The sequence below is a fragment of the Panthera onca genome, chromosome E3, assembly GCF_046562875.1.
Source record: "Panthera onca isolate mPanOnc1 chromosome E3, mPanOnc1 haplotype 2, whole genome shotgun sequence".
Lineage (NCBI taxonomy): Eukaryota > Metazoa > Chordata > Mammalia > Carnivora > Felidae > Panthera > Panthera onca.
Genome location: NC_138354.1, coordinates 28,845,932 through 28,867,384, shown reverse-complemented (window position 1 = coordinate 28,867,384; position 21,453 = coordinate 28,845,932). Strand labels below are relative to the sequence as shown.

The 21,453-nt window shown below is 47.9% G+C and overlaps 1 protein-coding gene across 2 annotated transcripts in view; it reads left to right on the top strand.

Moving 5' to 3' along the window:
- The window catches only part of LOC132689747 (BOS complex subunit NOMO1), a 55,563-nt gene that overhangs the window by 6,088 nt on the left and 28,022 nt on the right, over positions 1 to 21,453 (top strand). For both annotated transcript variants that reach the window (XM_078439964.2, XM_078439963.2), the window contains exons 4-15: positions 1,160 to 1,260; positions 2,228 to 2,334; positions 4,150 to 4,222; positions 6,646 to 6,798; positions 7,356 to 7,493; positions 7,829 to 7,918; positions 10,493 to 10,598; positions 10,788 to 10,938; positions 15,530 to 15,704; positions 17,322 to 17,463; positions 18,685 to 18,816; positions 19,857 to 19,993. In XM_078439964.2, the coding sequence (XP_078296090.1) occupies positions 1,160 to 1,260; positions 2,228 to 2,334; positions 4,150 to 4,222; positions 6,646 to 6,798; positions 7,356 to 7,493; positions 7,829 to 7,918; positions 10,493 to 10,598; positions 10,788 to 10,938; positions 15,530 to 15,704; positions 17,322 to 17,463; positions 18,685 to 18,816; positions 19,857 to 19,993 (1,505 nt within the window). The remainder of the gene's footprint in view (positions 1 to 1,159; positions 1,261 to 2,227; positions 2,335 to 4,149; positions 4,223 to 6,645; positions 6,799 to 7,355; positions 7,494 to 7,828; positions 7,919 to 10,492; positions 10,599 to 10,787; positions 10,939 to 15,529; positions 15,705 to 17,321; positions 17,464 to 18,684; positions 18,817 to 19,856; positions 19,994 to 21,453) is intronic.

Sequence of the window (21,453 nt, the reverse complement as noted above, 5' to 3'; positions counted from 1 at the left end):
AGGTGTCTGTTTAAGTCTTTTGTGCATTTTTTACTGGCATCTTCTCTGTGTGTGTGTGTGTGTGTGTGTGTGTAATTCTTTACCCAAAATTCTCCTGATTTGCCCATTTTTTTCTCTACTTACCATTCTACATTCTTCCTAACCTTTTTTTTTTAAGTTTATTTATTTATTTTGAAAGAGAGAACATGTGTGCGGGGGAGGGGCAGAGAGAGAGGGAGACAGAATCCCAAGCAGGCCCCACGCCGTCAGCACAGAGCCTGACGCAGGGCTTGAACTCACAGACCGCAAGATCATGACCTGAGCTGAAGTTGGACACTTACCGACTGAGCCCCCCGGGCGCCCCTCTTCCTAACCTTTTAAAAGCTTGAACCCTTGTTATGATGACCTCTTCAGTTTTTTTAGACAAAATCAATTCGTTGCTAATACTGGAAATTCTGGAGATAGCACATAAAAATCCAGGTTTCCGTTTTTTTGTGAGAAAGTTGGCATTTGGTGCAAAGTGAGTAGTGGCTTCCCCTTTTCCATTCACCATAGGCCCGTGCGGCCTGTCTCCCTGCTTGGTTCCTGTGGGCATTGGAGCTTCCCGTCCCGTTTTGCCGTGGCTGCACTCACGCGCTTGGTCAGGGGACAGTTTGGAGGCAGGCTTTTGCAGGTTGAATTGGGGCTCTGTCACTCACAAGCTCTGTGAGTTTGGGGAGGGGGGTCCTTTAACCTTTCCTTGTGTCAGTTTAATAATCAGTTGGAGGCGTTTTTACCCCCTGCTCACGTAGTTGTGAGGAACACATGCACTTAGTTCCGTGTCTGGTCCGTGGTAAGCATCCAGGAACTGAAACGATTTGGTGCGTCCTGAATTGTCACTGAGGCTCTGACATACGGCTCAGCCGAAAGACTGTCATCAAAGCATATCATCCTGCATACGCTGTTTCACCCTGGGGTGGGAACCTGGGTGTCCGGGGAAGAGGTCGGGGGGAGACCTTCCTGCATACCTCCTGGTACCTTTGGAGTTTTAACCCTGCGCGCGTGGTAAGTGCTCAAAAATAAATGAAAGTTAACTGGTAGGAGGTGTTTTGCCCGGGCACATTCACCTTACGCCAGCACTAAACTTGCTGTTGTGTCTCATATCCTGTTTGTTCCCTCCCCTCCCACCTTCACTTCTCAGAGCCAACAAACGTGGAGCTCTACGTGGACGGCATCAGCGACATCTGCACAAAGGGCGGGGACATCAACTTTGTGTTCACGGGGTTCTCTGTGAATGGAAAGGTTTGGCTCTGGAAGATTGTTCTTTTTAATGGTTGCTCTGTATTATATACTGCGTCCTCTCTTAACCTTCTTTAAATGGGGCGAGTAACCCACACGGGACCCGTAGGTAAGCTTCAGGAGGGTGGAATTTCATGTACAAGGTAGTGGGTGTTTTTCAGGGTCAGATCTAGGTTCCCTATCATTCTTCCACAAGGTCGCTTGCGAGGGAATGCCAGGCCATTCCCCTGTAAAGGCTGCTGGCGAATAACTGCTAGGGCTGGCCTTTCGTAGGGGTGAGGACAGGAAGAATGGAGGCCCCAGGCCGGGTGGCATCTTGTCCTCACTGAGGGAAACCCAAGCTGGCCTCTTCCAGACAGGATTTGCGTTTGCTTTGGCCCCTCCCCCAGGGGCTGTCTCAGTAAACTGGATTCTCTGAGACTTTTCTGGGCCCCCCTGATTGTGTGAGTTTGGAGTGCTAACCCGTGCGAATGGCAGCTTCGAGCTCAGATTCTCAGGGGAGTTTTTTTTTCTCCCTCCATCCAGCACCAAGGTTGACACGTGCAGATTTCTTTGCTGTCCTTTTCTTCCTGGCGGGTTCATTTCTCCTTTACCTTTACACCGAGAGTGAGGCGCTCACCCTTGGATGAGGCAAGGTGGTCCTGGTTTCATGTGTGAATTTCTTGCTAGGGAGGAGGATCATGGATATTGTTTTCTTTCTCTATAGAGACTGTAGAATAATGGTGTCTCTTTGGCTGATGGTGTCTTAGATACAGTGAAGCAAAGTATTATTTCCCTGTTACTACTCCCTCTCTCAGCCCCTCAGCTCTCCTTGGGAAGGGTCTCCGTGACTGTCTAATCTTTGTAAAGGAGTCTTGACCCCAGGAAGGATATAAGCTCCGTGAGGGGGGGACATGAACGGGCCGGCAGTTCTGCTGAGTGGAGAGAGCTTTGCACCTGGCTTCAGTCCTGACCTCCTTCTCCTCACCAGGTTCTCAGCAAAGGGCAGCCCCTGGGCCCCGCAGGAGTTCAGGTGTCTCTGAGAAACACGGGGACCGAAGCGAAGATCCAGTCCACCGTGACCCAGCCTGGTGGAAAGTGAGTTGTGCCCGTGTCATCCTGCCTCACGGAGAGGGGGTGCTGTTACTGGGGCTGGAGGAGCTTCAGGTATAGGGGGTCCTGGGTTTAAATCCTGGTTTGGACTCTTCAGGCAAGTTCAAACCCTTTGTCTGTGAAAGAAGTCATCTGACTTCTCTCCTCAAGCACTGAGGAGATGAGTTAAGGTCTCTACAGTCCCTCCGGCAGTGCCTGGCACGTAGTAGGCCTTCATTTAACAGCTGTGGCTGGCTCTGGAGCCTGAAAACCTGGGTTTGGGTCCTTGTTCTCCCACTTACTGGGTTTGGTCCCAGACAAGTTACTTAATACCTTTGGGCCTTAGTTTTCTCATTTATAAGTGATGGTGGTGGTGGAGCCCACCTCCCAAGGTTATTAGGAAGATTAAATTAATATTTTTATTTCAAACTGCCTGGTGTGGAATATATGCTTAATCGTGTTAGCTCCATATAGATTTGCTCTATTATGATTTTTAAAAAATCATTTCATCACTATTACATGAAAATTATTTTGTAGTTTGAAGCGACAACTATTTAAATTAACCTTGTTGAGTCAGATTTAAAGCCATTTATTTAATGGATCTATGTCGTCAAGTTGTAAGTGTTAACAGATGTGCCAAGATTAATTCAGAATAGTTCCAACTGATAATTTTGAAAGCATTCAAATCATTACTCCTTCAGTATACAAAACCAACTTAACTGCAAATTAGAAGTTGATAATGAATCTGTCGGTAAGCTATCCAGTTTCTAAGTGAGGGTTGTCGAAATTATTTTTCAGTCTGGGGATAACGTTTACTTCTACTTGATTGAAGCCTGCTGGGGGAGGCGGGGCTTCCATTTTCTCTAGACTAGTAGTAGTTTGCTTTTGACCTCGCTGGGGAAAGTGACCTGAACTTGTTGAATCTCATTCCTCTGCACTTACCTAAAACAGTGATCTTACCCTGCAGAAGTAGAGGTTAAATCTCACTAATTGCAAAATCCAGTAGTCATTTCCATTTTACTGTAGCAAAGTAGCAAAATACCACCACAGGAGAAGAAATTAGGTGGATTTTTGATCGTCCATTTCACTAGAGTTAGCCCTCTCGTCGTCTGGGCTTTGCGCTTTGAAAGGTTAAATATATCAGAATCCTGCTGGTGGCCTTCCCAGCCTCATCTCCTGTCACTCTGGGGCTGGTTTGCCTACAGCTACCTAACTGGTCTTTGTCAGCACCTGATTTCATCACAGTAGTTTGTGCCAGAGCCCGGAACGCCTTTTACCCTGTTTCTGCTAACACATCTAAACTCTCCGGCACAGGATTCAAAGCTTGCTGTCATTTGCCCTACCAGTGTCGTCAGCATCATCTTGTGTTAGCGATGGCTTCAGCCTGTCGGATCTGTTCTCTCTTCTTTACACGGGACTCCTCCCTTCCCACTTCTGTTCCTTTGGCACCCCTTCCCTTCTCTATGCCTATTCCTGCCTAACGCCTCTGTCAAAATGCACTTGCAAGTTCTGTGACTGATCCCTGGCTAAGCCACAGTGACTGGTTCTCAGATCAGAAATCCTTGGGGTTTAGGAGAAACCTAAAACCTCCTTCCTGTCAGCCCACAGAACACCTGTTCTTATATACACGAAGTACTCAATAAGTGCTCCCTGATGTGATTTGTACAGTGAAGGATTGAATTTTGTTTATGCTCATTTAACCAGCTAATGGCCAGTTTGTGATAATTCGAACATTATTTTCTAGTGCTTCCAATACTAGTCATAAATTAGTATACTTGGGTTGTTTTGAAAGAAAGTTTATTGGCTCTTTGTATGTCTTAGGTTTGCATTTTTTAAAGTTCTTCCTGGAGATTATGAAATTCTTGCAACTCATCCAACCTGGGCATTGAAGGAGGTGAGTATTTCATTTATGTTGATAGCTGTGCCAGCAGTGTTCTGGTTTGGGGACAAACGTACGGATTTCAGTTCAAGGTATGAAATGGGTTTATGGTTTTTCTGGAAGTAGATGAAAAATGACAGTGCTACTGATTGGTTTGGTGGTATTTATAAGATAAAACTCAGTGTAGCAGATGTTGCTTATGTTGCTTTTGGTTTTAGGTGACAATATTGCCTTCCTTCTGTGAAATAGGTCTGCTATTAACTGTAGCTATTTTAAGCTGAATCAACACCAGAAGGACCCGATTAGATTTATTTGTTGTTCTTTTTCCAGCCTGAAACAGCAATCTATAAATACACTTAACATTTTAGAAACCTGTTGTACGTGTGCCCAAGGAGAATATAAAAGAATGTTTATTGCAATTTTGCTTGTAATAGCAAAATATCGTAAGCAACCTTGATGTCCTTTAGGTGGAGAGTGGTTTCATCACACAGTAGAATTCTGTTGGACGGCAAAAATGAATGAACCAGAGCTACGTAGATCGATAGGAGTACATTTAGAAACATAAAGTTTGGGGCTCCTGGGTGGCTCAGTTTGTTAAGCATCCGACTTCGGCTCAGGTCATGATCTCGCGGTCTGTGAGTTCGAGCCCCGCGTTGGGCTCTGTGCTAACAGCTGAGAGCCTGGAGCCTGCTTTGGATTCTGTGTCTCCCTCTCTCTCTGCCCCTCCCCTGCTCGCTCTCTCTTTCTCTCTCTCTCAAAAATAAATGTTAAAAAAAAAACCATAAAGTAAAAAAAAACATAAAGTTGAGGGAAAACGGCAAGTAGCTGAAGGTAAGGAAACACAGTATTGTTTAGATAGTCGTGACAAACATTCAGGGTACTTCCCATGTAGACAAAGCCTGAAGCTGTGTTTGGGAATGGCAGACACCGAGTCCATGGTGACATTGACATCCATAGAGGGAGGCAGGTGGGGGTTTGGAGGTACGCAAGGGTCCTGAATTTTGTTTCTGCTTTTATTTCTTCAGCTGGTTAGAGTGTATATATAGGTGTTCTTTAGGGTAGTCTTCATATCTTTTTGTTTGATGGAAATCGTTCGTAGTAAAAGATCAAAAAAAGGAAGAAACAGACAAGGTGAGCTTTTGTAATCTGTGGAAAAACAAATTGAAGAAGGATCTAAAGGACATTTCATCATGTTAACTTTTATACTAGTTTTGAGACTGTGTCTCATTTTTTTTTAAATTCTTTTTTCTTTAACATTTATTTATTTTTGAGAGACAGACAGAGCCTGAGTCGGGGAGGGGCAGAGAGAGAGAGGGAGACACAGAATCTGAAGCAAGATCCAGGCTCTGAGCTGTCAGCCCAGAGCCTGATGCGGGGCTTGAATTCATGGACCGCGGCTCGAACCCATGAACCGTCAGATCATGACCTGAGCCGAAGTTGGACGCTTAGCCAACTGAGCCACCCATGTGCCCCGAGACTGTGTCTCATTCTTGCAAAAGAACCATCAGAATCATTATTTCTGTTTTTATTGAAAAGGTTTTATGCATGTATAACAGATAGTAGGGTTTCACACCTAGACTTCTCTGTATACTGTTCATGCCTGCCAGTTTTCAGGGTTTTAAAAAGGTTTTGTTTAAAACTCATGGCTTAAAAAAAAAAAAACAAAAAAAACCAACTCATGGCTTATACATTCTGATTAGGATAAGTTTTAAGGCTTACATTGTTAATTGTATGCATAAAGGAATTTGAGTTTATTAATATAAAATTGTGTTTCGAAGTAGGGTATGCTGCTAAACATCAGGATAAGGAGTGCCCTTGGGGGGTAGTGCCTTGGAAATGAGCGTGAAGAGGCTTCTGGGTGCTGGTTCCATTCTGTTGGTGGGTGCTAGTCACAGGGTGTGTTCAGTTTGTGAAAAATCACTGTGCTGTACACCTCGAACGCGTGTGTTTTCTCCGTGTAAATTGTGCTTTGGCAGACAGCTTTAAAAATGCATGTATCTGCACCAATAAATACGGAAAAAAAAGTAAAGTGTGCTCATTTAAAAAAATTGGAGCAGATAGAACAGCATGGTAGCAGGAGTGATAACAGAGGTGGACAATTTGGAAGGTGGAAAAATGTGAAAAAGTAAAATGTTACCATGCCAAGGAAATCATTCTTTTGAGCGCAGTAGAGAGATAGAGAGCAAGTAGGGAAGGGGCGGAGAGAGAGGGAGACAGAGAATCCCAACCAGGCTCCGTGTTGTCAGCACAGAGCCTGATTCGGGGCTCAGACTCACGAACTGTGAGATCACAACCTGAGCCGAAACCAGGAGTCCAGAGGCTTAACTGGCTGGGCCACCCAGGTGCCCCCTGTGACTGTTTTAGCTGAAGCACGTCTTCCTGTTGTTGAACATCCTGAGGGGTTGTTGCTTGGGAAGTTAAACTCCCCTCTTCCATAGGCGAGCACCACCGTGCGGGTGACCAATTCCAACGCCCACGCCGCCAGCCCCCTCATCGTAGCCGGCTACAATGTGTCTGGGTCAGTCCGCAGCGACGGGGAGCCCATGAAAGGGGTGAAGTTCCTTCTCTTTTCATCTGTAGTATCCAAAGAGGTAAGTAAAGAAAAGTGGAGAACAGACAAACCTGTGGGCGGGGCTGCGGGCTTACAGACCAAGAACACACTGCTGAAAATGTAGCTCAAGGAGGATGTATTGTCTCAACGTTTAAGAACACTGTGTTTCTCGGTTGACTCCCGAGAAGCTGAGTGGCTTTGATAGGAGTGGACTATGTCAGAAAGTGCACAGGCCCTGAAATCAGTCCGACCCAGGTGCAGACCAGTCCCCACCCTGCGTCTTGCTGGCTGTGTGGGCCGGCCACTTCGACTCCCTGCGCTCCATTTTCTTGTTGAGAGTGGTGACCCGTCATTTATGAAGACACTCATGTCATTTTTTTCCAAGGAGACTGTGCCAGTTTTTAACTTCTCACCTTGAGTGTAAAAAAGTCCGTGTTCCTTTTATCTCCAGTACTATGCCCTGGATTTCAGAAATACGTATCTCGTGACATGAAACTTAGAAAAATTTTCCAATAGCATGGCCATTTGCTGATGACCAGAGCACATAAGTGGAAAAGGAAGTCATTTTCACCCTCCCTCCCCCCACCCTTGGCACAGGATGTCCTGGGCTGCAACATCTCACCAGTGCCCGGCTTCCAGCCCCAAGACGAGAGTCTGGTGTATTTGTGCTTTGTGGTCTCCAAAGAAGATGGCTCCTTCTCCTTCTATTCCTTGCCAAGTGGGGACTACACTGTGGTGAGTGGAGGAGATTTGCGTCTGGGAATCTATGGGACTCTTACAACGCAGCAAGAATCAATGCCATTTGGGTGTTAAAAGGAATAAATGATTGACCTGCAGTTTCATGACCATTTTATGTAGTGTAATTATTTAAGACGAGATTCTGACCCTTTGGTAATAAATAGCTGGAAAAAGTTTGGGCCTTCCTCTTTTAAGATCGGCAACAGGATTAATATTTTGTCTGTCAGCTCGCCTCAAACCCCTTGTCATTTGTGGCCTGTTGGGTCAGTTATTAATATTGATGGTTGAATCTTGTTGTTGGCCCTTGGTAATGAACAGACCATTCCTTCTAGATCCCCTTCTATAGAGGAGAGAGGATCACCTTTGATGTTGCTCCTTCTAGACGTGACTTTACAGTGGAACACGACAGCCTGAAAATTGAGGTAAGACCTGCCTGCCTTCTGGAGGGACAGGTGTCCAAGTTGCCCACCCTGGGCACAGGCGTTGCAAACGTGTTTAAGAATAAACAACCAGTATTGTATCTGTAAGGGCTAGGCTGCTGGGAAAAACAGAATCTGGTGCTCTGTTCCAGTTTAGCCTGGGATCCACTCTCAGTAATTTCCTCATCTGAGAAAATTGGAGCCTGAGTTATAGCTACTTTGTGCCATGAGACGTATTTAGTGCGTGCCAGTGCCAGACGATTCAGGTACTGTCACAGGGGTGGGGGTACGGTGGGGACCTAACGAGACACAAAATTCTGTTCTTTCAGACCTCAGTGGCTCTGATAGGTAAATTCTCTAGTGTATCAGAAGGTGATAAGTGTTGTGTAGAAGAATGAAGCAAGAAGGAGGTGACACACTGAGACGGGTTGGGGTCTTCCAGGGTGCCCTTGGAAGTCCTCACCGTGAGGGTGGTGTTTGAGCAACAACCTGAGGGGAAAGAGGCAGGGTGGGAAGTGTTTGAGACGGGGGGAGTGGCAGGTGCAAAGGTCCTGAGGCCGAAGTGTGCCTAGAGGGTTTGAGGAACTCCAAGGAGGCCGGGGTGGCTGGGATGGAGGGCGTGGGGAAGGGAGAGATGACAGGGCAGATAGCACAGGACCTGGCGGGCCACTGAGGTTCTGAGCAGAGGGGAGGTGTGATTCCTCAGGCTGTCATGTTGAGGAGAGGTTGCAAGGGGCAAGGTGGAAGTGAGGGAGGGGTTAGTTAGGAGGCTGTGGCCATGAACCAGGTGGGAGCTGAGAGTTTGGACTGCAGGGAGGGGGTGAGTGAGAGGTGACAAACTCCCTAGATCCTAAAATAGGTGGTAAATATGTTTTCCATCACATTTTATGTTTAATTACAGAAGTAGATAATGGTTACTGTAGAAAATTTGCTAGATAGAGCAGATCCCCAAAGAAAATAGTGGTCTCCAAAAACGGACCTCCCAGTGTTACAGTTATTGAAAAAATTAGATTTTAATCACTTTCTTTTAATGTTACATTTGAAAGTACTATGTTAAAGTAGCTTAAATTGGTAGGAGCTAGCTTTTAGGTCACATGCTCAGTGGGGTTCTGACTGCTTTTTAAGATTCCGTAAAGCACTTGATTGTTTTGTGCACGCCGGAGTAGGCAGGGGGTGAGGAGATGTCCTTGCTTTTGCTTCAGGGGGCTGGCAGAGAAGGATGGGGCAGGTGAGCGGGGAAGGACATTCCCAGATCTCAACCAAATGCAAGTTTTTGAACACATGAATAAAATTTCAGGGTGCGGCCTGTGAGCTGCATGAGGTCAGGAGCCATCAGAGCGTCATTCTTTATTCCTACTGTGATTTAGTGCCTGGCACATAGTAGGTGTCTCGTACAAGTAGCTGTTGGGTGAATATAGGGATCAGTATGTGGATAAACCACATCTTGTTGGAAGGATCAAGAGGGGCTTCCTGAATTTTAAAAAAGCCATTTTATTTGAAATTCTCTCAAACGCTCTTGTATGTATGCATGCATGTGTGCCTTCATTCATTCAGGAGCGATTTATTGAGTGCCTACTGTATACCAGCTGACTAAGAAAAGGTCCCTATGTTCATGGAGCTTGCATTCAATAGGAGGTGGACAAACAATAAGAAATCAAACAAGGTCACTTCAGATAGTGGTAAAAATCTGACGAAGCTAATGAAACAGTTTAGCGTGATAGATGGTGACCGGCCCTGGCAGGAGGCAGGGCCCCTGAGATGGGATGGACAGACAGTCAGGGAAGGCCTCTCAGACAGAGGTGCTAACGGTTTGAGCCCAAACCTGAGTGGTGAGAAGGAGAGGCCTCCGCCCCGATCTCCACGTGTGGGAAAGAGTGATCCAGGCCGAGAGAGCAGCTGGTGTAACAGGCCCACGTGAGGCGTGCCTGCCGTGCCCAAATGTGGTCAGCTTGAGGCCCCAGAGATCAGGGGGGCTGGAACAGAGCGACTCCAGGGAGAGCAAAGCCATGGCACTCATGAGCGGGGGCACAGACACGTGTAAACCAAGCATGGGGTATGGCAAATGAGGAAGGTGGCCCAGGTGGAGGCAACAAGGCCATGAATCCGGGTTGTGGTGGGAAGAGACTGGCGGGGGTGGGATGCAGAGAACAGATAGGTGTCGGAGTGTGGGGAGGGGTCCCAGGTACGCTGGGGCTTGAGGTTGGGAGACTGGAGGGTGGTGCGGTTCAGCAGAACAGGGGGCATTTGGAGGGGAGGAGGCAGCTGGGAGCAAGGGTGGGGGGCTCTCTCAAGTTTGACTCCGTGAGCTTTAACTGGAGGAGTAAACTTCTAGATCTTTGTCGTTCAGTTATTTGACAGACATCAACGTGTTGGGAATGTAAGAAAGCAGGTGGACCCCGGGGAAAGCACAGCAGTGTGGGAGCAGCGTGAGTTGGGGGGCCGGGAGGGGCCTGGCTGGCACACGGGGCTCCCACATGGGCGGCTGGGCTGAGCGGTGGCATCGCTGACTGGTGGCGTGAGTGAACCAGGGAGGCTCTTGCGCTCAGGCATCTGCAGACCTTGTTCTTCATCTTCCAGCCCGTGTTCCACGTCATGGGATTCTCAGTCACCGGGAGGGTCTTGAATGGACCTGAAGGAGAAGGTGTTCCGGAGGCAGTGGTCACTCTGAATAACCAGATCAAAGGTCAGCAGATGCGTTGGCCCCCGGGACTGTTTGCCAGGGCTGGTTTTTGGTCACAGAGAGAAATGGAAAGGAAACCATCTTAAAGACTGTGAAAACATGCCAGCTTTTTGTCTCAAGCATTCTCGTGGAGACGGAGCGGATATACGGTTGTTTTTGGCTCATCTTCTTTTGCATGTTCTTGTTTTATAGTCAAAACAAAAGCCGATGGCTCATTCCGCCTGGAGAACATCACGACTGGGACATACACCATCCACGCTCAGAAAGAGCACCTCTACTTTGAAACTGTCACCATCAAAATTGCACCTAACACACCTCAGCTGGCTGACATCATTGCAACAGGGTAAGGTCATTGTGTTTGTTTTTGGAAGTACCAGCATGGACGTTCGCAGCCACGGGAGAACAGAATTACCTTTAATCTGACTGTGTGTTTCTGCCAAGGATCCACATCGGGTTTTAGACACCTGCGAGAAATCCAGGCTGGCATTCTTAGATTAGTGCTGGGCCGCCTGGGGGGCTCAGCCAGTTGAGCGTCTGACTCTTGATGTTGGCTCAGGTCATGATCCTGGGGTCATGGGATCGAGCCCCGCATGGGGTTTCGTGCTGAGCCTGGAGCCTGCTTGGGATTCTCTGTCTCTGCCCCGCTCCCCCACTCTCTGCTGTCTCTAAAATAAAATGAAGAAAAAAAAAATCCAAAAAGGTTAGTGCTAAGTTTTATAAACTAAAGGTACTTCTATGTAGATACTTAAGGAAAATTGTTTTGCTTCGAAGTTAAAATGTGTCTAAGTTAGAAGAAGATCTCTCATGTCTGACTCCACATCTCCAAGACCTTCCATGGCTTAACTCTTGAGGACTTTGGAAGATAGTACAGTTGCTTGGGAAAAGTTTGTCATAAGATGCTTCCGGTCACTGTCAGAGTTCTTCCCTCTTTGTTGTACCTACCTTGAGCACGTGAGGGGACATCCGGTGGTTGAATTTGTGCAGTTCTGTCCTGTAGTGATGCAACGTAGTACAGAGAACCCTGGAGTCAGACATCGGGTCCTTGTCTCCCCTGCGTGGAATGTCTAGCCTGGGCTGCCACCATCTGTGTCTGAGACAGCAGCAATGCTCACTGAACCGTGGCTTGAACGAAGCGGGGCAGGGTCTCCCAGGGGAGAGGCAACTTGAGCAAAGGCTTGGTGTGTCTGGGCAGGATGAGGAGAGTGACGAGGCCGGAGGGGCAGATCTCAGAGGACGTCTTCACACTCCCACTGGAAGAACGGGGTTTTCTCTACCAGGGGTCTGGCGGCCAGTGATCGATTTTGAGCATGGAGGGTGACATGGGTTAGGTTTTCATGTTCACTGAGGCACTCCGGCGGCCGTGTTGGAGGGTGGCTGTGAAGGGGACAAGACTGGGGCACAGGTGGCGTGAAAACAGACTTGCTGAAGGCTCACCTTACAGGGAAATCAGGGACAGGTTGGAAAAGTATTTAGGGGTTCACGGTTTGAGAAGCAGGATGGCTGTGGGCAGGGCAGAGGAACCCCTCAGGTGACAAGGGTCCAGTCGTGGCCTCTGGATCTGTAGTACCACTAGGTGGAGCTCTTCACTAGGTGCCCGGATAGATGGTAATTCGGGGAGACGGGGCCAGGCGGCCGCCAGCAACTTAGATGTGTAAGAGCAGGTAACAGTAGACCAAAAATGGAATGCTGGTGTTTGAGGGGCGGCCTCGGGAAGATCCAGGCAACGGGGTTTAAGTATGCGGTGGTACCTGACGGTCAGGGAGGCCCCAGAGCTGAGCCCTGAAAGCACAGTGCATTGGCTTGGTCACTGAGGAGGCCACGGTGACGTTTTCTGTAGACAGGTGGGGGTCAAAGTCAGAGGTTCTGTGGCATCTGGGAGACAAGTACATCGCCAGTGGAACCCGGTACTTCTGTCCCTATTGCGCTAGAGCTCAGAAAATCATTTTGGATTCACGCCCTTCCTCCTTTTCTTTCATAAACATTTTTGGGCAACTACTCGGGGTGAGACCCTGTGATAAAGACTGGGTGTGTAACAGTGAACCAAACTAGCAAGACGGAGATGGGGCTTTCGTCTTCCTGGGGAGACAGGCTCGAGCCTGAGTAACTTGTGGTAGTAAGTTCCAGTAGGTGTGCAGGGAAGGGGGCTGGGGCCCAGAGAGGACCCTCACTGGGTCACTGAGACCCGGGGGGACTAACAGTTAGCTAAGTGAGGCTTCCCAGACAGCAGGAACGGTGTGTTCCAAGGCCCAGAGGGGTGGGAGAGGAGCCTTCTGGAAGGTGGCCAGCGTGGCTGGAGGCAGCTGGTGAGGTTAGAGAGCCTGAAGTAGGCTGTGGAGGTGGGCTCTTCTCCCCGCCCGTGATGGGAAGCTGTTGAAGCGTTTTTGGCAAGGAAGCAGTATGGATCAGGGCATTTAGAGTAGATGTTTTTTCTCCTGCTCTGGCCGCTCTGTGGAAGAGGGATGGCAGGGAACCCAGAGTATCCGTGGAGGGACTCGACAGGAAACGGTGACAGTTGTCTGGAGGGGATAGGGTGGTGGCAGGTCCAGGGTACCGGCAGGGGAGGACAGGAAGTAGATGCCTTTGACAGATAATGTGGGGAGGGGGTCAGCAGACTGGTGCTGTCGGGGTCCCAGATTTCTTTTTTGAGCAACTGTGTAGATGGAGGAGGTGCTGTTCACGGAGATGGGGGATGATATTCGTATTTATTTTTTTCTTTAAAGTGGAGTATTTGGGTCGAAAGAGAGAAAAACGACATTTGTCGAGCATCTTTCGAAAAACTCATTTTCCTTTTGGGCCAAAATAACACATTTGCCCTTTAATTCATTCATGTATCTTATTTAAAAAACAATTCCCAATTTATTTGAGAAGGAAATGCCTTGGCTTCTGTCCAAGTGACTATGAGAATATAATTATCTTGTAATGCATCAAAATCATCAGTTTCTGAATAAACGTATTCACCTCTGATGAATTTGTTGACACAAATCAATTTTTGAGGGCTTCAGTGTAACACAACACTGTCCTGTTTAGTTTTTTTTTTTTTTTTTTTAGTTTATTTTTTTTAAACTAAAGCCAATGTGCATTTGAGGTTTGGGGTAACTGGATAGTTATCTTTGAGACTACGAGCTAAAACAGGTGGGATGGGTAAAATATTTAAAACTTTGAGAGACAAAGAGGTTCAATTTAGAACAAAAAAGTGACGTTACCCATGACACGTATATAAATTAAGACATCGTGAAAGGTCCTTAAGAACAACTCACCAATTCGGGCGCCTGGGTGGCCCAGTAGGTGGGCGTCCACCTCTTTGGTTTCAGCTCGGGTCACGATCTCACAGTTCATGGGATCGAGCCCCCTTGTTGGGCTCCTTGCTGGCAGTGCGGAGCCTGCTTGGGCTTCTGTCTGTCCTCTCTCTGCCCCTCCCCCTGCTCGTGCTCTTGCTTGCATGCACGCTCTCTCTGTCATGATAAATAAACACTAAAAAAAGGAAGAAAATAGCTCACCCATATCCCCTTCCTGTCCTTTTACTCTCAAAGTGCCCAGTTGGGGAGAGTGAGAACCAAAATGTGTGCCTTTAACTCTAGATCAGAGGCCTGCACACTTCCAGTGTAAAGGGCCAGAGAATGAATATGGTGGGCTTCACGGGCCATACGGCCTCTATGACGAAACCCACCATGGCCAATTCATGAATGACTGGCGTGGCTGTGTTCCAGTTAATCTTTATTTAGCACGCTGAAATTGGAGGTTCGTATGATTTTTGTGGGTCAAACTATTCTTTTGATTTTTCCGCCTCTCTTTTAACCCTTCAGAAGTATGGAAGTAAAAGTCTGAACACCCTTCTTAGCCCACCGTCCATCCAGAAACAGGCAGCTGACTGGATTTGGCACGTGGGCCCCTGCTCTAGATTGTGAGCTCATGTGGCAGGCTGGTCACTTCACTCTGCAGGCACGACTGGCTTGTCACCGTTCTTAGACCGCACACACAGCTTCCCACTGTGCTGTTTTCTGCCATTTTTTATTTGCAGCGGGTGGGCATTCCAACGTCGTGTGTACTCCGTAATTACCCAGCATCGAATCCAACTTACTCTCTTTCTGTCAAAAGTAGCAACTGACTTTTACTTAAAGTGATCCATTAGGATTAGAAAATACAACCTTTAGTCAGCCGAAGATCCAACTGGAGCCTCCAGCCCTGTGCATTATTACAGTTCAACACATCAACTGACTGAGAAACGAAGACCGTCACTGTGCAGGATGATGGTCTTGGTTGGTCTTCAGCAGCGAAGGGCCGCGCCTTTCACGCGCTTCTCCGGGGACACTTCGCAGCACTTAACACGCTGCTCACTTAGAGCCTCCAGTGTGAGTCATTACCTGAATAGGGCCTTTCAGTTAGAAGTCGCTTTGGTGGCTCCTGGAGTTCTATTTTGGCTTTGTAATTTTTTTAAATTTAATTACCTTTTCTGTTCACATCTCCCCAGTTGCTTTTATCCACGAACTGTATGGAATGACAGGCGAGGAAGGCGTCTTTGATGACGCCGCCCCGTTTTGTGGCCCGGGCAATGCCACAGCATCAGGCTCCTCACAGCTCTTGCGTGTAAGCCCAGCCCACGTCCTCAGTCCGAGGCTGTTCCGCCATCGATGATCTGCTTTACCCGAAACATTTTTATCATCCGCAGATTTTCTGAAAATGGCTTCCTCGGTGGGGGATTGCCCCATCCTGGGCTCCCACTGTGCCTTTTCCCGTACACAGAAAGGGGTTCAGTCTTCCCGTCAAAGGTTGTTTTTTGAGACTGCAGTCATTTAGGCTGCTTTTCTGTCTCTTTCTTAAGGTTAAAGTAGTCCTGGGGACCGGGGCAGGAAGAGGGATGCGCAGCTGGGGTTGGTAAGTGCCTCTCCTGTCACAACTGAATTCTCATGCCGGAATGGGTGGTCCCCTTGTTACAGGTTCAGTGTCTGTGGCCAGATATCAATCACTCGCCTCCCTGACACTGTCAAGCAGATGAGCAAATACAAAGCTGTCCTGTCGTCTCAAGACAAGGACAAGTCTTTGGTCACCGTGGAGACGGATGCTCGTGGATCATTTTGTTTCAAAGCAAAGCCAGGGACCTACAAAGTCCAGGTATGATGAGTTTTGTTTTGTTTGAGATATTTGATATTTTACTTAAGGTGTTTAAGGTATTCAGTGATTTTTAGAAGGATTATCATTAGCCGGAATGGAGTTACAGAAGGAGCGTTTCTGTCCCCAGTTTCTTATTTGAAGTCTTTACGTTCCTGCATGTCACAGTAGAGCCCGATGGGCACCCAGTATGAAAATGATACTCGGGCGTCTCTTTTTTCCAGTCCCGATGTTTGTCAGGAGTTACTTTCAGGCTGCCGATCACACCTGCACCTTCCTAGGCTTCTGGCTGCTATAGACTAGCCGTAAGTCCCAAAGGAGATCAACATTAACCCTTTACTGATGGCAGGTCCACAGTGCATGGCTTCTGGCCCCCGAGGCCAACATGGAGCTTGTGTTTTTCCACCTCACCCTGAATACCATCTGATTTCTCCATCGAGGCAGGCACAGAAGCTGGGGACACCCTGGCCTGTGGCCTCACCGAGGGGGGTGAAGGCCTCAGCACAGGACGGTAGGCAAGAAGTGGACAGAGCCAGAGGTCAGCACACCGTGCCTTTCAGTGCCACGGCCGTGCTCATGGGGAAGGCTGAGTCCCCGGGCAGCTCGGGCTCTTGTCTGTCCAGTCAGCTGCTGCTCTTCTGCCCTGAAGAAGGGCAGGTGAGGTGAGGGAGAGGGCTGGGAAGGGTCCCTCTGAGACTGTGCTCTCCCCCAGAGCAGGCAGACTCCCCTCCCTGAGGAGATGGGGTGGGAGGAGAGTGGTTTCCCTGCTTCTGCTGAACAGTGTGGTGTGAGTACTTAGCCCCTTTGCCAGTCAGCCAGCTCTTGTGAAGTTGGCCACATTGACAGGCCTTTGGAAGCCCTTTCGAAGCATAAGGGACTTGCCAAGGAAGGGCACCTTGGGGAGGTAGACTTCACTAGGGATGAAATAGCTGCCCACTGGACTCTTCCCCAGTCCTTCTTCTTAGCTCAGGCGTCCAGAAGAAAAGGCCTCACTCTGCCAGGAGCTCATCCACATAGCGTTGACAAGTTCATAGCTTATGTCATGAGTGACCTCAAGCCAGAAGGTTCTGGGCTTTAATGTAGTTCCCCCCACCCCCCCGGGTACTGGTGACAGCTGTGTGCCTCTTTGGAGTCCCGCCAGATACACCTTTGTGTACGGCTGAAGGCTAGTTCTTTTGTGTCTGATTAGAAATGTGTGTTCTTGGGGCGCCTGGGTGGCTCAGTCAGTTAAGCATCCGACTTCAGCTCAGGTCATGATCTTACAGTTTGTGAGTTCGAGCCCCGTGTCGGGCTCTGTGCTGACAGCTCGTAGCCTGGAGCCTGCTTTCGATTCTGCGTCTTCCTCTCTCTCTGCCCCTCCCCAACTTGTGCTCTGTCTCTCTATGTCTCTCAAAAAATAAATAAATGTAAAAAAAACAAACATTAAAAAAAAAAAAGAAATGTGTGTTCTTTCCGTGGCCTGTTTGAGGATTTGTTGTGATTATAAAACTCAGCCTAGAAGTGGACCTTTGTCCTTCAAAGTACTTAGCCTTGGGCCCAGGTGAATGTTCTGGTGCCCTGCAGGCCGGGGGAGCCGCAGCCTTGATGCAGACACTGACGTTGTCCTGTGTGTTCCCACAGGTGATGGTCCCTGAGGTGGAGACCAGAGCGGGGCTGACCTTGAAACCCCAGACGTTTCCTCTTACTGTGACCAATAGGCCCGTGATGGACGTGGCCTTTGTACAGTTCTTGGCATCGGTTTCTGGGAAAGTCTCTTGTTTGGGTAAGATGTCATTTGAAAGCAAGAACAGAGAGCTTCAAAGGAGTAGGCAGTTAGAAGTGGGATTTTGGTGAACTGTTCCTTGTTGGATAGTGTAAAAGGTGGATCCATATTGTGTTCGATTCTAAGTGCCACACGGCGTCACCAGAAACATTTCTCTTGGAGCATTTCTGCTTTGGCTCCTAAAAGAACACGGGGTTTCTTGCCCAGCTCTTTCACTTACCAGCTGTGAGACAGTAAGCACTTACTCGACCAGCCTGTTTTTCTTCTGTAGCATGGAAACATTAACGGCTCTCAGAGGGTTTTAAATATGGTCGTGTCAGGCTGTGTGGCACAGATGTTAAGAACGTGGACTCTGAAACCAGGCTTGTGGGCTTGAACCCTCACTGTGTGACCTGCAGCAAGTTACTTAACCTCTCTGTGCTTTGAGTCTCTCCTCCGTTATATGGAGATAATAACAGTACCTGCCTCGGAGGGTTGTTGTGAGGCTCAAATGAGCTAGCGCATGGAGAGCCTGTGCGAGTTTCTGGAACACAGTAAGAGTCATGCCAATCTTTGCTGTCACAGGTGATGTTATGATGATAAAGGGCCCAGTTCTGTGCCATTCAGTAAAGTTCCTTGATCTTTGTTCCTTTTGAGAGAGGAAGACAGAGAGAGAGAGACAGAATGTGAGCAGGGGAGGGGCAGAGAGAGAGACACACACACACACACACACACACACAGAATCTGAAGCAGGCTCCAGGCTCTGAGCTGTCAGTACAGAGCCCGACGTGGGGCTCGAACCCACGAACCACAAGATCACGACCTGAGCCGAAGTTGGACGCTTAACCGCCTGAGCCACCCAGGCACCCCAGATCTTTCTTGCTGGTTTTCTGTCTTCTTCTGGTGCTCCATAAATATCACTTCCCCTCTTTCACCTCGCGTCTGCTTTAGTAGGTGCCCTGTGACACTCTTCCCTCTCCTGGTCTTCTGTGCCTTGCATGGGGGTACTCAGCAAGTGATGGGTCGCTTTCAACCTCAGTGGCTTCTTTATGTGGTACTAATGACCTGCAAGGGGGAGGGGGAGATGTCCTGGAATCAAGTAGACCCGTCCTGGCTTTGAAGGAGCTGGCCTTGCCCTTCAGAGGTAAATGGTGGCCAGCGGCACACAGAGGTGGAGGGTTCAAACCTGTGCTGGCGTTGGTGAGGGCAGCCAAGTGAAGCCTTCCTATCTTTTCTCTGCAGACACCTGTGGTGACCTGCTAGTGACACTGCAGTCCCTGAGCCGCCAGGGCGAGAAGCGGAGCCTCCAGCTGTCCGGCAAGGTCAACTCAATGACTTTTACCTTTGACAACGTGCTTCCGGGAAAATACAAAAGTAAGAACCTTAGACACCAGCTTGTGGCCTTCACGTACTTCCTGTCTTTCTAAAATTTCTAAAACCCAGCTCTCAAATTGCATCCCAGCTATATACCTTTACTTGTTTAACTTTTCTTTGCCCCTTGACCTTGCACGTGCGTTGTTTAGTAGTGGATGATTGTGTAAGAATTGATGTTCCTTCCATGCATAACTACCACCTTGTCAGAACAACCCACACACTTCTTCCATTTTGGAAGGGGGCCCTCATTCATGCCGTTTTCACTCTAAATGCCAGAACAGAGCGCATGAAATATTTCCAGTGATGTATTCTACTACTCAGCAGCTGTGTGACCATGGCAGGTTACTTGATCTCCCTGAGACTCTGTTTCCTCTGCTAAAATAGGAGTAATACAGCCTTTCTGTAGAGTGCGAAACAAAATGAAATATAGTTTGTTCAGTGCCTGGCCAACATTGGTTCCCTTTTCCCTGCAGTTTGAAAACTCCATTGCCTATATTTCTGCTTCTTCAAAGCTCAACTTGGAGCTGGTGGCAATGAATAACTTATAAAGTAATCTTTTTTTCTGGGAAATTGTTTTCTATTATATCAAGTTTTGGCAGACTATGGCAATGGGGGCCACTTGCCTATTTTTGTAAAGTTTTATTCAAACACAGCCGCACCCATTTGCTTACGTATCATCTATAGCTGTTCATATGTTATGAAGGCAAAGTTGAATATTTGACTGCCTGACCTGCAAAGTGGAAAATACTTTCTGGCCCTTTATAGAAAAAGTTTGTTGATCCCTAAATATTTTTAGTTGTAAGTGTGATCTTGAATTATTGTCAGTTTCTTTCTTGTTGACGTTAATGACCGTTGGTTTCATTTTCTCTTTAGTACTCAGTTCTGAGCACGACTAGCTCTGTGTGTGTGTGTGTGTGTGTGTGTGTGTGTGTGTGTGTGTGTCTGCACGTACACATTTAAAAAAATTAAGTCATTACAGTTTTTGTTGAGAGAGGTGATATGCTCTATGCCCACATGTGTCTGTGTTGTGGCTTTTCCAGTGAGCATCATGCATGAAGATTGGTGCTGGAAGAACAAGAGTCTGGAGGTGGAGGTTCTGGAAGACGATGTGTCCACGATTGAGTTTAGGCAGACGGGCTATATGCTGAGATGTTCCCTTTCTCACGCAATCACTCTGGTATGAATGGCTTGTGGGGATTCTCTTCTTTGGAGGGTCCTTTGGAAAGCAGGAAGGACCAGCATGCCAAGAATATTATAACCATAGTTAAGTCAGATTTACTTTTCTGCCCCTTGATTCTCCCCCTTATTTGGGAAAGCCTAGTCAGGAAGCTTTGTTTAAAGTCCCTTAGCAGAAGGATGCCTTGATTTGGGAGATTTTCTTGTCCTAGACCCACATTAAATTCTAACTTTGATTAGTGATTTGGGAAAGCCATTGATGTCGTGTAAAGTGTATTGATTTTGTAGCCCTCGGATCATAATGTCCACTTCTGAGTGTTGTAATGAAGTTTAAGTAAACCTCTTATGTATTTGGTTTCCTTGGTGAACACTACTATTGTTATTATGATTATTTTAATATTTATTTTTGAGAGAGAGAAAGGCAGAGCGTGAGCGGGGAGGGATAGAGAGAGAGGGAAACCCAGAATTCAAAGCAGGCTCCAGGCTCTGAGCTGTCAGCACAGAGCCCGAGGTGGGGCTCGAACTCACGGACCGCGAGGTCATGACCTGAGCCGAAGTCGGACGCTTAACCGACTGAGCCACCCAGGCGCCCCAGTACTGCCAGTGTTAATAATAAGTACAGCTGAGTCAGTTTCTCTAGTATGTTCCAGTGCAAAGGACAGAGCTGCTAACATCTTACTGTCTTGTTGAGGTAGCTCCCTGATAGGCAGTGTACCACCTGGGTTTCAGGAAGGAGAACGTGTGTAGGACTGTCTAGGTCCATTCATGAATTTTATAGATCTTTCTGGCTTCAGACAGTGGCAGATGTCATTGTCAGGTTCCAGTGGAGAAACTGAGGCAAACGACAGTGAAGCGATTGCTTACTTTAGACATGTGGAGGGATTGCCGCTGGTGTCTCCAGGTCCTGTGGACTAGTCTAACTGCTACAAATGCTCAAGAAGCAGTGCTGTCCAGGAGATGGGTCACCTGATGCCCAGTTGAGAGCAGGTGGTACACATTTAGGAAATTGTTCCTTCCCTTAAACTCTCCAGCAGGTTTCCCTTTCCCTTAGGATGAGATCCACATTCCTTAACGATGGCCCTTCCCTAGCCCAGACCTCCTCCTTATCTCTCCACCTTGCTCCCTGGGCATTGGCATACCAGCCTTCGCCGCTTCTGCACCAGGCTGGTTTCCTCCTCTGGGTCTTTGCACACATGTTTTCCTCCGCCTGCAACTGCGTCTTCCCTGGAAATGCACGTGGTTGGTTTCCTCTCATCATTCAGGCTGTAGCTATAATGTTACCTGCTGAGGAGAGGGCCTGCCCTGAGCCCAGCAAGCTGAAAAGCTCCTGCTGTGATCATGCTTTAGCCTGCTTTCCTGGTCATTTTCCCCACCTCTCCATTACTATTAGCCGCAATCTAATTTCTTTATTGACCACAATGGATTTTCTGTCCTCCCGTATTAGAACGTAAGCCCCTTGAG